The following is a 15,014-nucleotide window of genomic DNA, read 5'->3' on the forward strand; positions in this document are numbered from 1 at the left end:
AACTGATGTGAGATAGTATCTCATTGCAGTTTTGATTTGCATTTCTCTACAGTGATGATGAGCTTTTTTCCATGTTTGTTGACCACTTCTTTTGAGAAATATCTATTCATATCCTTTGCCCACTTTTAGATGGAGTTGTTTTATTCTTGTAAGTCTGTTTAAGTTCTTTGTAGATTCTGGATATTAGCCCTTTGTCAGATGGATAGACTGCAAAAATGTTCTCCCGTTCTGTAGGTTGCCTGTTCATTCTGATGATAGTTTCTTTTGCTGTGCAGAAACTCTTTTGTTTAATTATATCCCATTTGTCAGTTTTGGCTTTTGTTGCCATTGCTTTTGGTGTTTTAGTAATGAAGTCCTTGCCCATGCCTGTGTCCTGAATGGTATTGCCTAGGTTTTCTTCTAGAGTTTTTATGGTTTTAGGTCTTACATTTAAGTCTTTAATCCATCTTGAGCTAATTTTTGTATAAGGTGTAAGGAAGGGGCCGAGTTTCAGTTTTCAGCATGGAGCTAGTCAGTTTTTCCAACACCATTTATTAAATAGGGGAATCATTTCCCCATTACTTATTTTTGTCAGATTTGTCAAAGATCAGATGGTTGTAGTAGATGTGTGGCGTTATTTTTGAGGCCTCTGTTCTCTTCCATTCATTTATAAATCTGTTTTGGTACAGTACCATGCTGTTTTGATTGCTGTAGCCTTTTGGTGTAGTTTGAAGTCAGGTAGTGTGATGCCTCCAGCTTTGTTCTTTTTGCTTAGGATTGTCTTGGCTATACAGGTTCTTTTTTGGTTCCATATGAAATTTAAAGTAGTTTTCTCTAATTCTGTGAAGAAAGTCAGCGGTAGCTTGATAGGGATAGCATTGAATCTATAAATTACTTTGGGCAGTATGGCCATTTTCACGATATTGATTATTCCTATGCACGAGCATGGAATGTTTTTCCATTTGTTTGCGTCCTCTCTTATTTCCTGAGCAGTGGTTTGTAGTTCTCCTTGAAAAAGTCCTTCATATGCCTTGTAAGTTGTATTCCTAGGTATTTTATTCTGTTTGTAGTAATTGTGAATGGGAGTTCACTCATGATTTGGCTCTCTGTTTGTCTGTTATTGGTGTGTAGGAATGCTTGTGATTTTTGCACATTGATTTTGTATCCTGAGACTTTGCTGAAGTTGCTTATCAGCTTAAGGAGATTTTGACCCAAGAGCAGATGGAGTTTTCTAAATATAGAATCATGTCATCTGCAGACAGAGACAATTTGACTTCCTGTCTTCCTATTTGAATACCCTTTATTTCTTTCTCTTGCCTGATTGCCCTGGCCAGAACTTCCAATACTATGTTAAAGAAGAGTGGTGAGAGAGGTCATCCTTGTCTTGTGCCAGTTTTCAAAGGGAGTGCTTCCAACTTTTGCCCATTCAGTATAATATTGGCTGTGGGTTTGTCATAAATAGCTCTTACTATATTTGAGATATGTTCCATCAATACTAGTTTATTCCATATGTTAAACCAGCCTTGCTTCTCAGGGATGAAGCCGACTTGATCGTGGTGGATAGCTTTTTGATGTGCTGCTGGATTCAGTTTGCCAATATTTTATTGAGGATTTTCACATCGATGTCATCAGGGATATTGGCCCGAAATTTTCTTTTTTTGTTGTGTCTCTGGCAGGTTTTGGTATCAGCATGATGCTGGCCTCATAAAATGAGTTAGGGAGGAGTTCCTCTTTTTCTCTTGTTTGGAATAGTTTCAGAAGGAATGGTACCAGCTCCTCTTTGTACGTCTGGTAGAATTCAGCTGTGAATCCATCTGGTCCTGAGCTTTTTTTTTGGTTGGTAGGCTATTAATTACTGCCTCAATTTCAGAACTTGTTATTGGTCTATTCAGGGATTCAACTTCTTCTTGGTTTAGTCTTGGGAGGGTGTATGTGTCTAGGAATTTATCCATTTCTTCTAGATTTTCTAGTTTATTTACATAGAGGTGTTTATAGTATTCTCTGATGGTAGTTTGTATTTCTGTGGGATCAGTGGTGATATGTCCTTTATCTTTTTTTATTGTGTCTATTTGATTCTTCTCTCTTTTCTTCTTAATCTGGCTAGTGGTCTAGGAATATTTACCAAACAAATGGAAAGCAAAAAAAAAAAAGCAGGGGTTGCAGTCCTAGTCTCTGATAAAACAGACTTTAAACCAACAAAGGGTCAGAAAAAGACAAAGAAGGACATTACACAGTGGTAAAGAGATCAATGCAACAAAAAGAGCTAACTATCCTAAATATATATGCACCCAATACAAGAGCACCCAGATTCATAAAACAAGTTCTTAGAGACCTACAAAGAGACTTAGACTCGCACACAATAATAGTGGGAGACTTGAACACCCCACTGTCAGTATTAGATCAATGAGACAGAAAATTAATAAGGATATTCAGGACTTGAACTCAGCTCTGGACCAAGCGGACCTAATAGACATCTGCAGAACTCTCCACCCCAAATCAACAGAATATACATTCTTTTCAGCACCACATTGCACTTGTTCTAAAATTGACCACATAATTGGAAGTAAAACACTCCTCAGCAAAAGAATGTAAATTGTAACAATCTCTCAGACCACAGTGCATCAAATTAGAACTCAGGATTAAGAAACTCACTCAAAATCGCACAACTACATGGAAACTGAACAACCTGCTCCTGAATGACTACTGGGTAAATAATGAAATTAAGGCAGAAATAAATAAGTTCTGTGAAACCAATGAGAACAAAGACACAACGTACCAGAATCTCTGGGACACAGCTAAAGCAGTGTTTAGAGGCAGATTTATAGCACTAAATGCCCACAGGAGAAAGCAGGAAAGATCTAAAATCAACACCCTAACATCACAGTTAAAAGAACTAGAGAAGCAAGAGCAAACAAATTCAGAAGCTAGCAGAAGACAAGAAATAACTAAGATCAGAGCAGAACTGAAGAAGATAGTGACATGAAGAACTTTTCAAAAAATCAGTGATTCGAGGAGCTGATTTTTTGAAAAGATTAAGGAAATAAATGTAAGCATTTATAGCTATGAATTTCCATCTCATAACACTTTTGATATTTCCCATAATTTTTGGCAAGTTGTATTTTTGTTTTCATTTGTCTTAATATATTTTCTAATTTCCCTTCTGGTTTCTTTGATCCATTCTTGACTTTTTTTTAATACCTCTGTTTTCTAGATACAATATGTATAATCTATAGAATTTCTCAAATTTAGTTATAATTTTGTCTGTTGTTTGCAAGTCTTTATTACAGGATTAAATGTGTGTATAAACACTTGTTACATTCTCATTCACTTTCTAATATACAGAGATTTCTGGCCCCCATATCCAGGCTTCTACATAAATATTATTTTGAAACATTTAACCTTCTGTTTTAACATTCCAAATGTCTAAGAAAGAAGTCAACATTTTGGTTTCTGAGATAAGGTCATTGTGAGTGACTTAGAAATGTTAAAAATTCAGCCAAAACTTAAAAATTCTGTTATAGTTTACCATCAAGATTTAAGCTGAATTAGACATTAGCTGTATATTTCTGGTAATAAAAAATAATTCTTAGTGATATTTCAGAGAATGGCTTCCCCCAGTAAACATGTGAATTAAAAGCTGTAGAAATTTCTTCTTTTGTCTTTGTATACTTTTTACTTTAGAATTCCAACTTTTCCTGGTTAAAATTTTTCTAAACAGACGAACTTTTTATTTGTAAGACAAATGATTCTTCAGTATAAATGTTTAAGCCATTTTTTAAGTTAAAGCTATTGTGCTTATACTTGTAAGCCAGTTTACTTGATACAAGTACACGTTAATTTTTCATTTAATATTAAGTTCCTCTAAGTTTTACGGAAGAAGCAGAAAGCATTAGATGAGAATTTTAACATACACTCTTAAAGAATCCTTAAAAATATGTTGAAGGTAGAGCTTTTTAATTTCACATCAAACTGAATCTTTAATTATATGTTTGCATAATTTAAAAAATTACATCTCACAGCTTTTTTTAATGCCCAAGTTTGGTACATATTTTCTCCCTCAGTAGTATGATGATGATAGTTGCATGCTAAATACCAGGAAAAAAAATAATAGCAGTTACCATGGGCCAACTATATGCCACACAGCATACTAAACTGCTTATGTACGTTTTTCTTTTAATCCTCAGACTGGCCTAATGAGTTTGGCAGTTTTATTGTCTTCATTTTTTATGACTATAATTCTTGGTTCATTACATATTCTCCTCATTAGTTTGTGCTTGAACCTTTTCTACATGTTTGTGTATATGCATCTGTTTTTTATTTCCAGTACTATAGTAAGCATTTTAGAAGTTACAATACTAAAAGTTAAAAGTGTAATAGTTGTCCATGGGACATCCAGCTGCTATAAGTACGGGAGCCAGGTTTAAAACCCATTTGTGTCTGATTCTAAAACCTGTGCTGTTCACTACTATAATTGCAGAAAAAGCTTCTTTGATCATCCTCTGTAAAATAGTTTCCCTGTGTCTTTCTCTTCTTACTCTGCTCTATTTTTCTTCTTAGTGCATATTACCACTTGACAAATGTGTATATTTCTAATTTGTTGTTTGTCTCCCTTCTTAATTTCACTGATCTCCCAAAACAGTTCCAGGCATTTGTAAGTGCTTAGCAGATACAGGTTGAAATGTAAATGAATGAATGTAATGAGTGTATTATGTATGCAATCAGTACATTTATTATTTTAAGATGTGATAGATTTAATGTTTCCCTCTCTTTACACTGTTATTTCTATTACTATATTTGCATTAGTAAAATCAATATACTTCTTGCTAAAATATAGAATTTGAATTAATATGAAAGTGGTATGCTTATGAAACTTGTTTTATGAACTTGTTCTTACAAGGAAAATGCTTTTTATTTTCAAATCAGCCTCTTATTAGTAACTGAAACCTTTCTGTTTTTTAGACTGTTATCTCAGTGTATGGAGTATTTTGATTTGAGATGCCAGTTATTAGATGATCTGACAAGTAAGTAAATGACTAATATATAGGGGAGAGGGACTGGGGAAGAGTAGAAGAGAAAGTCACATGGACATTTCTAAGTATGATTTACATATCTCAGGTGTAAATAAAATTACAGTTATTGTTTGAAGTTGAACCTTGTTTTCTTGAAAATAGCGTATAAACCTATGTACCAGTGAGCTCTTCTTCTCTTACATAACCAGTCATTAATGAATTGAGAAAATTTGTTGATTTTTAAATTGTCTAAGGCTCATATTTTAATTACACTGATACAAAACTATTATGAAGGGTCTTTCTCTCCAGTGTAGTCTGTTATAATTTTAAAGGTTGATTGTCAAAGGAAAGAGGTACTCTTTATTGCAGCATGTTGATAGTGTTAGAAGTCAGTTCATTAGTGTTACTTGTAAAGTATCATGGTTAGAAATTCTTTTGTTAGTGTGCTGAGATTTTAATTGTACTTACCCTTAAATAATGCAAATGTATGTTGCAATGCTCTGTGTAAATTTTAGTTCAGATCAAGAGTTTGTTCTCCACTCTTTACAGAGAATTTGCTTCAGCTTACAGGAAATTAATAAAATAAAAATCAGGATCCACAAAAATAGGAATTGGTTAAAAACGTAAAGGCCAGGAGGAAAAAAAATACCTCAGAATTAATTTGTGAGGTTCCTGAAAGCCAGAAGTAAAAAGAAAACAGCGTATGGTTAGTTGTTCAGCATATGGTTAGAATGCCCTGTAAGAAGAAATAGAATAGTTTCTCAAAAGAAGCAAATCTCTTTCCCAGCACCTAAGTCTAAAAGAAATTTCATACAAAGGCCATCATGTAATGGACACATAAAGACAGTGACTAATAATCCTCAACAACATTTCTATGGTGGCAGATGCCTTCATCAGTTTCGTAAGTGTCTGTCAAAAACAGGAGGTGGCTGGGTGCAGTGGCTCATGCCTGTAATCATGGTACCTTGGGAGGCCAAGGCGGGCGGATCACTTGAGATCAGGAGTTTCAGACCAGCCTGGCCGACATGGTGAAACCTTGTGTCTACCAAAAACACAAAAATCAGCCGGGCGTGGTGGCGTGTGTCTGTAATCCCAGCTGCTTGGGAGGCTGAAGCAGGAGAATCGCTTGAACCCGGGAGGTAGAGGTTGCAATGAGCCGAGATTGCACCACTGCACTCCAGCCTGGGTGACAGAGCAAGACAAAGTCTCCAAAAAATAAAAAAGAAAAACAGGCCACATTGCTCTGAGCAATGCAGTGGAATTGGTTTTGTGAAGAGGGAGTTAATACAGTGTGAGAGTGTGTCTTGATTCAGAGAGAAGATCTGTTGGATCTAGCGAAGTGGGTGGACTACATGTCCATCTGACAGTCTCACGTAACACTGGTTTTCACCCAGGCTCCCAGGGAAGGCTGACCAGCAACCATCCAGGCTTTGCTTTCTGCTCTGCAGCAAGGACAGGAATCATGAGTTGGCTACACACATGCAACTTTGAAATGAATGAATGAGTTTTTAATGTAGACCTTCCCTGTGTTGTTGAGTGATAAATGAGGGACCCAGGATCCCTTGTTAAGATCTTGGGAGGTGAGGGGAATTAATTCTCAGGTAATAACATGTCTTGAAACAAACAATATTTGCCATTTCTGGAGTGTTTTCCATAAGCCAGTGCCTACACTAGCACTTCATACACAGCACCCTGCCGTGTAGGTGCTGGTCTCTGCATAAATAAGGAAAGAAGATCACACAGTAAGTGGTAGACATAGGGTTTGTATCTGGTCCCAGTCCAGCTCTGACTGACCCTAAAGGGTCTTTCTTCACTTCACTGTGTGGAGACCCTGCTTGCTTCTCACTATAGTACAGTGGAAGAAGAGCATAATCACTCTTCCTCTCCTCCCCAGTCTCAATTTCCAATGTGAAATTGTGCTTTAAGTCCTTGTTTGAAGGGGCAAGTGAAATACATAATACAAAAGAACAGAGTAGTTCTCAGGAGTTTGGCACATTGTTTAGAAACCTGGACTCTGGCAGCTGTACTTCTGACCTCATTGTCCTTTGCTGAACTCAGCCCTCCCTTGGTTCAGGTAATACTGCAGGAGTGTTAATTCTCCTCATACCCTTCTACCCCTTCTTTCTCTAGAAGATTTTGTTTCCTGGGACTTCTGCTACCCCCCACCAAACCAGGAGCTCCTTCAGAGCGGGATTTGTCTCCCTCATCTTACAGCCTCAGCATGTGGCACAGTGACCTGCACAGAGGAGGCAACCAATAAGTAGTTTATGAATAAGGGTGCCTTCATTCCCTGTGGGCAGCAGCTGTCGCCTACTATTTGTTAATGACAGTTTTGTGGGTTTTTTTGTTTGTTTGTTTTGTTTATTTTTTGAGACAGAGTCTTGCTGTTTTCACCCAGGCTGGAGTGCAGTGGCATGATCTCAGCTCACTGCAACCTCTGCTTCCTGGGTTCAAGCAATTCTCCTGCCCCAGCCTCCTGAGTAGCTAGGACTACAGACACACACCACCATGCCCTTCTAATTTTTGTATTTTTAGTAGAGACGGGGTTTCACCATGCTGGCCAGGCTGGTCTCGAACTCCTGACCTCGTGAACCGCCTGCCTTAGCCTCCCAAAGGGCTGGGATTACAGATGTGAGCCAGCAGCCCCGGCCTTAATGGTAGTTTTTTTAAGATCTATGAAATAAAAAATTGGGGCTTGACTTTGCTTACTTTAATTCAAGACTTTGACTGCTTGACTTTGCTTACTTTAGTTCAAGACTTTGACTCCATAAAGGGAAATTCTTCTTAGTTTGTAATGGATTTTTTTTTTTTCCTTCTTAGCTTCAGAAATGGAGCAGTTAAGGATCAGCCCAGCTACCATGCTTGAAGATGAGATTACTTGGCTGGATAACTTTGAACCTAATCGCACAGCTGAATGTGAGACCAGTGAAGCGGACAACATCTTACTGGCAGGGCACTTACGCCTCATCAAGACCCTTCTTTCACTCTGTGGGGCAGAAAAGGAAATGCTTGGTAATTATTGCTTCATCTTATATGGCAGATTCTTCAGTGCTCAATTATTGCCAGTGTTGTGTGTAATTGGGAAAATAAGATAGATGCCAAGTGTTCCATGGAAAATTGACCCTTCACACAGTAGGAAATTGTCTGTTATTTTAGTGGCTAACAAATTTAAGGTGTACTTTACCCGTGTCATTAAACAACATAGAGAATTTTATAGTGTTCAAAATAGCTGGATCACATAAATTCCTAATACCAAATAAGAATTATAATTCAAAGTAGATTTTTCTCTTTTTGCTGTTAAGTACTTTATAATACATAATTTACTGTCTGACTTCTTTTAAGGGGGATTCTCATCTGAGGAGGCAGCCCCTAACCACCCCTGCCCTCCAGTGGTGGGGTACATATGAGGTTCTCCTAGGGTGCACATGTAATTTGTAAAAGATTATTCAGTATTATAAATTGTATTCAGAAGACAAATGAAAAATTAACTCTTTTATAACACAAACCAAGCTTTACAAAATATTCTCAGCTACTGGGAATATATAGAAAAGAGTGATTCTTAACCAGAGAGAGAAAGACATATCATTTTAAACTAAAGAGGCAAGATTTTAAAAGTTTCAGGAACCCTTATGTGGACTCCCCTATGCCCAGAGTAAAAACTATTCACTCAAACCATTCTGCCTTGTGGTGTTCTTGGCACTTGTGTTTCTAAAGTGTAAGCTTGACTCCTTTCACTGTATTGTAAGCCCATAAAGGAAAGCACCCTCGCCTACCTATCTTTGTATTCTGTCCCCTTTGTATTCTACTCCACAAGCTTTGCCATGTAGTAAGTTCTCAAAAAATAAACATTAAATTAAACTAAATGCCCTGCTTTTGGCTAGCCTCAGGTACCTTTGCTGCTCTGATAAGAAAGTGCAAGATAGGATCTTTGAATTAAAATATGTGTTCATCTTCAACATGAATATTATGCTCTATTCCAGGTTCATCACTCATTAAACCATTGTTAGATGACTTCCTTTTCCGAGCTTCTAGAATTATTTTAAATAGTCATTCTCCAGCTGGCAGTGCCGCCATCAGTCAACAGGACTTTCATCCAAAGTATGGAAAATGCACGTTGTGTTCAGTTTTGGTAAAAATTCTAATTTGAAACTTCAGTCCCAAAAGATTTTGTTAACTTGGAGTTTGTCTTCCATCTGTGAGTCTGTATATCCTATGTTATCCACTAAATGAAGAAATGCATGTGAAGGGGCTTAGCGTCAAGCCTGCCTGGCACATAGTAAGCATGGAGCAAGTGTGCTGGCACCATTATTATCATCAGAATGGAAGAACAAATAAAATGTGGCTAACTTGGTCAGTAACAAATTCCAAGAGAAATGAAGGTTATAAGAATTATGTCCAAAGTACAAGTAAATAGACTCTGAGTAAAATCTTGAAGGTGTCTCAGGAGAAAACGATAGGTGCTTTAGTGCATGAACCTTGTCGTTTGCTGAGTGCTGGCTGTGTTCTGTGAACTACAACTGCTCATGATTTATTGCAGTAGTAATTTTGGAATCAAATTTTGTATTAGTTTTATGGATACAAATTTGAAATATCTCTTTGTAATGTTGACCCTACTAGAGTGGTATTTATACTCTTGCGGGTAGGAAGAAGAGGCAGAGCTACAAGCTGCTATTTCATTTGCTCCAAGTCTAACTAACTTTGTTCCTTTCTTGTGAAAACCAGAGTTAATTGAGTAATCCTGAAGAAACTGATTTGCTATTTATAGTGAAAAGGGTTCCTGTACAATATCAGTGGTTATTGAAATGGACAAGGCATAATAAACAGTATTTTGTGGAATCCTAAGAGGTATCTTATCATGTATAAATATTTCTTTACTTAAAGTTGCCTCACTAGCAAAATCTGTTTTAGGTAAGAAAAAAAAGCAAAACCCTTCATTAGAACTCTTGGGGTGTTCCTCAGGCTGTGACTCCCATCCTCATTGCTATCCCAGCCCTGTTTTGGAAGATTTGGTGCTAGGTCTATGAGCGTCTTTTATTAAAGCAGCAGAAACAAGTGAATATTTTAATTTTCAGTAAACACAAAAGACATTTCTTTAGCAGTTTTATTATTAATAAAAGCAGTTCCTCCATAAATGAAGAAGGAAGGAGTGTTTTTATAAAAATCATATACAGTGCCTTGACTAAAAAACGAAGTATTTGTTCATCCCTCCCCATTGTACTGAATGGTGTTGATTTATCACAGTAACTCCCAGTCTTTTCCCACCAAAACCTTCAAGGAAGAAAGAGATTTAAAATACACAGAAACTCTTTTCAGAAGTAATGCTATTTTGTATCACAGTAACAAAGCAACTTTTAATGTTTAACCTGTGTAAATGGCACCTCCCTATTCTTTTCTTACTGTCCTTTGCAACCCTGAAGTTCAGATAAGAAGCAAAGGACAGTGCCAGCTCCATGGCCATTGTCCTCAGTGCCTGGTGTTGTGCTGGTCTAAAAGCCTCATAACCCCCCCCTTAAATGCCTCCTACACTCCCTGAGTGTTTCACCCAGAGGTTGGCTATCCTCTTTTCTGTGTATCCTTTTTAACCAGTGATCCCTCAGTAATGCAAGGTTAGCATTGGTTAAAGTGAGATATAATTGTCCGTCCCCAAAGTGATTTCTACTACAAGGCAGACAGTGTAGAAAGCCTTTGATTTCATGCAGAATGCTTGCTAGTTATCTTTTGTGTCACTTTAAACGAATTGATTTGACAAGCTGTATTTCTGTTTCCATTTTTTCATAGAAAGTTCACATAAAATGTTTACGGCTATCTACTCTGGTTTTTACAGCCTTTTGCTGCCAGTTATATATTCAGATCTTAGGATGACAGCGATAAAATCTTTCTACATACCTATTTTATTTGAAAGACAGTTATTCCCATGTCATCTTTATTACAGAGTTTTCTTTACTGTTTCTCCTCCATTCTTGCTGATCCATTCGTTAGATAAGACTCTTCTGATCATAAGTGAAGGAATTTTGCTACTTTATCATCAGGCCAAGAAGATAGTTATTAATTCCTTCTGTATTCATGACCTCTAGATTACTAGATGTCTGGGGTTAGACCTGACTTAAGTATGTTTATCCTCAAATTGGACAAATTGGAGCTCTTCTAATTCCAACTGTTGTTTTAGTTTAATGAGTAATTTAAGTAGACTATTCATTGTTGAAATTGACTTGTGTCTTGTTTGTAGGTGTAGTACAGCGAATAGCCGATTGGCAGCCTATGAAGTCCTTGTGATGTTGGCTGATAGTTCACCTTCAAATCTTCAAATTATTATAAAAGAACTGCTTTCTATGCATCACCAGCCTGACCCTGCTCTTACCAAGGAGTTTGATGTAGGTTTTCTAGACCTTGATGAACTTAATTTTTTTAGAATGATCTCTTAAACATATAATTTTAAGACTGTATTTGCATTCTGCTGACCACAAAGAAAGTCAGTATTATTATTTTGCTTACTGTGTTCACATACTCAAATCAAGTATAAGCTATAGTATCACTCTAATATACTGAATATATTGTGAAATAGTATCCTTTTAATTAAAGAGGGAGAGACATTTTCAAGTTGCTTGGTAATTATTCTAAAATAACTACCAAGTAAATAAGTAAAAAGTAGCATTCCAACCTATTTTTTGAGCAACTTTATGCTGGGCATAGGCCAGACCCTAGAGATACAAGTCAAGTAGACACTGGCTCTATCACAGTACAGCCTATGTTCAGTTAAATTCAACAAAGATTTATTGAGTTTAGTATGCGCTAAGAGGCGTATTTGGCTTTTGGAGCTCAAAAATGGAGATAGGATCCCAGCCCTCAAGCAGGTCAATGTATAGTGAAAGAGGCCCATAAGCAGATAATTTCAATATAATGTGATACAATATAAGATAGAGGTATGTCCTGAATGCTCTACTAACACAGAGAGGCACTTTACCACCAGCTCAGAAGGCTTCTTAGAGAAGATGAAACTTAAAATAGGGCCGTAAAAACTAGTGAGCCCGGGGAAGCAAGGTGGGAAGGTCATTCCATTCCAGTAATGAGAAGAATATGAACAAAGCTGTGGAGCCATGAAATAGCTTAGTGTATGTTGGGATCTGTGAGAGGGAAGTATATTGCAGGTCCACTGGAATACCAGACCAGAAATGGGAGGATGCTTTCAAAGCTGCCTTTTGTGTTCTCTAACATCATAGAAAGTCAGACTTACCCTCTGGATGCCTGAGTTAAGTATTACAGAACAGAGTGGTTAGGTAGGAAAGGAAGTGGGGACAGATGTCCTAAATAGAGGGAATAGCACTTGGCAAAGACTTAGAAGTGTGGGCTGTCATAAATTGGAAATGGTTTTGATTGATCAAAATGGGTTTATATTGCTTTAGTTTATAGGTTATGTGTTACTTTATATGCATTTATTTAATCAGATTTTTGAACTTTTTGTATTTTTCCTTACATCAAAAATTATATCAGCATAATGAAGGCAATATCTGTGTTAGGTATTTATATTTTTAACGCTGTTATAAACCAGTTTTTTTTTAAATCTATGCTTTGGACTACAAATAAATTTCGGTGTTAATTAGGTCTTAGAAATAATCCTGCTCTAAGTATATGTCTGATGTTAATGAAGAATAAGTAATACTTAGCAATTGCTTGAGATCTAGAAGACCTACACATTTATGTTTGCTAGTTGGTTATTACATGGATGCAGATACTTGATATGTGCAGATAACATGATTCTGGTCATGGCACGAGAACCAAGATCTTACTATAATAGCATTTCAAAGTGTAAAATTACAGTATCCTTTTCCATTTGGAGAAATGCCATGTTGAACTGTATCCACTATGCTTTTTCTGGATCATTTCTACCCAGAAAAGCTCTGTACTGGGGTCTATGTTATTTCAAAATATCTGTTAAGTAAAATGGTAGGATAATCACCTATTTAATTATATGTTTACTGGAAAAAGTTTAATAGAAGAATGTTACCTTCTCTAAAAGGAATTACAATATGAGCCTTCTTTTACCATCCAGATTGGTCAGGATCCTTCATGGTAATCACTTCCTAGACTCACATTCCTTTTTTTCAGAGTACTACCTTAATTCATGAATATATATCAGGACATTTGCTTGACTATGCCTCTTTACCCTAATAGACTATAAGTGCCTTGAGATCAGGAGCCATGCACATTTCTGTTCTCTCTTATATCCCATGCACAGTGCCTGGCATATAGTAGGGTATTTAATCAATATTTGTTGAATGATAATCAAGTGACTATATAAATAGAAAAACAAATATACACCTATCTGCCAGGTATTTTATGAATGAAAAAGCAACATTGAGATAGCAGTATTTGATAATTATATTGGCATCTGCAGAAGTACTTCATGAACATAGGTTTTTGCCAGCATAGCTTTCATAACATGCTGGATGGGTAAATCTGTGCCTGTATCTCCCACATAGCTATAGTGTAAATGTGTCTGTGGCAGAGATACTCATTCTCCTCCTCTGCTGTTTCTATTCCTCTGTTTCCCAGTACCTTCCCCCAGTGGATAGCAGGTCCAGTTCAGGGTTTGTGGGGCTGAGGAATGGTGGTGCAACTTGTTACATGAATGCAGTCTTCCAGCAGCTGTATATGCAACCTGGGCTACCTGAGGTGATTTCCTTTTTCTGTCCTTTTTGGTATGATAGATAATATGTGCGTTACTTGAAAATTGTTTCATAGTTTTTTATTGCTTTTAGGGTTTGCTAAAACGAGACATGGCGATTCTTTAGTAGCTCCTGAGATGTGTAGAGACATGTTGTTTATAATCACACATTTTTATAAAGCTGCTGTTGTAATAAGCTGCCTGTATTACAGATAGACTTGGCCTAATGTGAATTTTGAACTCCAAAGTTGTTTTTAAGTTATGTTCCATAAGGTTACAATTTTAGTATTTTAGAAATATATGGGGTCCACCATGAGCACTTTACGATAATATGGTAGTGGCTTGTAATATGGTAGTCAGTGGTTTTGAGAGTATTCCATGTGTATTGGGCTGCACTTATTACTAGACCAATTTTCATAATCAGAGCTTAAGGACATGATTTGTTCATAATTACACCAGCGAGAAATTACTGAAGTTAAATATCTGCAGCATTACAGCCATGTCCAAACATACATAACATTCTAAAAAAGTAATGTGGGTACTAACGTGTACATATGTCAGAGTTACCTGTGAAGCATTTTAAATATTTCAAGCTTGATAATGTTTCTTTTCTGTGCAGTCATTACTTTCGGTGGATGATGACACAGACAATCCAGATGATAGCGTGTTTTACCAAGTGCAGTCTCTCTTTGGGCATTTAATGGAAAGCAAGCTGCAGTATTATGTACCTGAGAATTTTTGGAAGGTATTTCACCCAGTAACTCTTGAGATTTAAAGATGTTAAATATTTGGAGTTTGGCTACATTCTTTCTCTAATGATAATGGTTTTTTGTTTTTATTAACTTTAGACTAATTCCTTGCCAAAAAACTGTAAAAGGATTTGGTATACCCTTGTTGAAATTGGTACTTGGTTTCAAATCATTAGAATGTTGAGAATAGTCATTCATAATTCCTAGGAATTTGCTCATCTTAATTGTTTTGAATATTTTTCATGATTCTTATTTTAGCTCTTTGCAATATTTGTTCATATCATTCCCCTGACCCTGTGCCAGTTTCACTAATGTCTTTAAATAAAGAACACTTAAAGTTTTTAGAGACGGAGTTTTGCTCTTGTTGCCCAGGCTGGAGTGCAGTGGTGCGATCTTGGCTCACGCCATCCTCCACCTCCCAGGTTCAAGCGATTCTCCTGCCTCAGCCTCCCAAGTAGCTGGGATTACAGGCACGCACCCCATGCCCGGCTAATTTTGTATTTTTAGTAGAGATGGGGTTTCTCCGTGTTGGTCAGGCTGGTCTTGAACTCCCGACCTCAGGTGATCTGTCCGCCGCAGCCTCCCAGAGTGCTGGGATTACAGGCGTGAGGTACC

The 15,014-nt window shown here is 36.9% G+C and overlaps 1 protein-coding gene across 3 annotated transcripts in view; it reads left to right on the forward strand.

The window, feature by feature from the left end:
- USP24 (ubiquitin specific peptidase 24) overlaps positions 1 to 15,014 on the forward strand; it is a 147,310-nt gene that overhangs the window by 98,061 nt on the left and 34,235 nt on the right. For all 3 annotated transcript variants that reach the window (XM_038000483.2, XM_007978600.3, XM_038000478.2), the window contains exons 39-44: positions 4,939 to 5,000; positions 7,809 to 8,000; positions 8,969 to 9,086; positions 11,215 to 11,359; positions 13,539 to 13,658; positions 14,270 to 14,395. In XM_038000483.2, coding sequence (XP_037856411.1) covers positions 4,939 to 5,000; positions 7,809 to 8,000; positions 8,969 to 9,086; positions 11,215 to 11,359; positions 13,539 to 13,658; positions 14,270 to 14,395 — 763 coding nt within the window. The remainder of the gene's footprint in view (positions 1 to 4,938; positions 5,001 to 7,808; positions 8,001 to 8,968; positions 9,087 to 11,214; positions 11,360 to 13,538; positions 13,659 to 14,269; positions 14,396 to 15,014) is intronic.

The sequence above is a fragment of the Chlorocebus sabaeus genome, chromosome 20 (assembly GCF_047675955.1).
Source record: "Chlorocebus sabaeus isolate Y175 chromosome 20, mChlSab1.0.hap1, whole genome shotgun sequence".
Classification (NCBI taxonomy): Eukaryota; Metazoa; Chordata; class Mammalia; order Primates; family Cercopithecidae; genus Chlorocebus; species Chlorocebus sabaeus.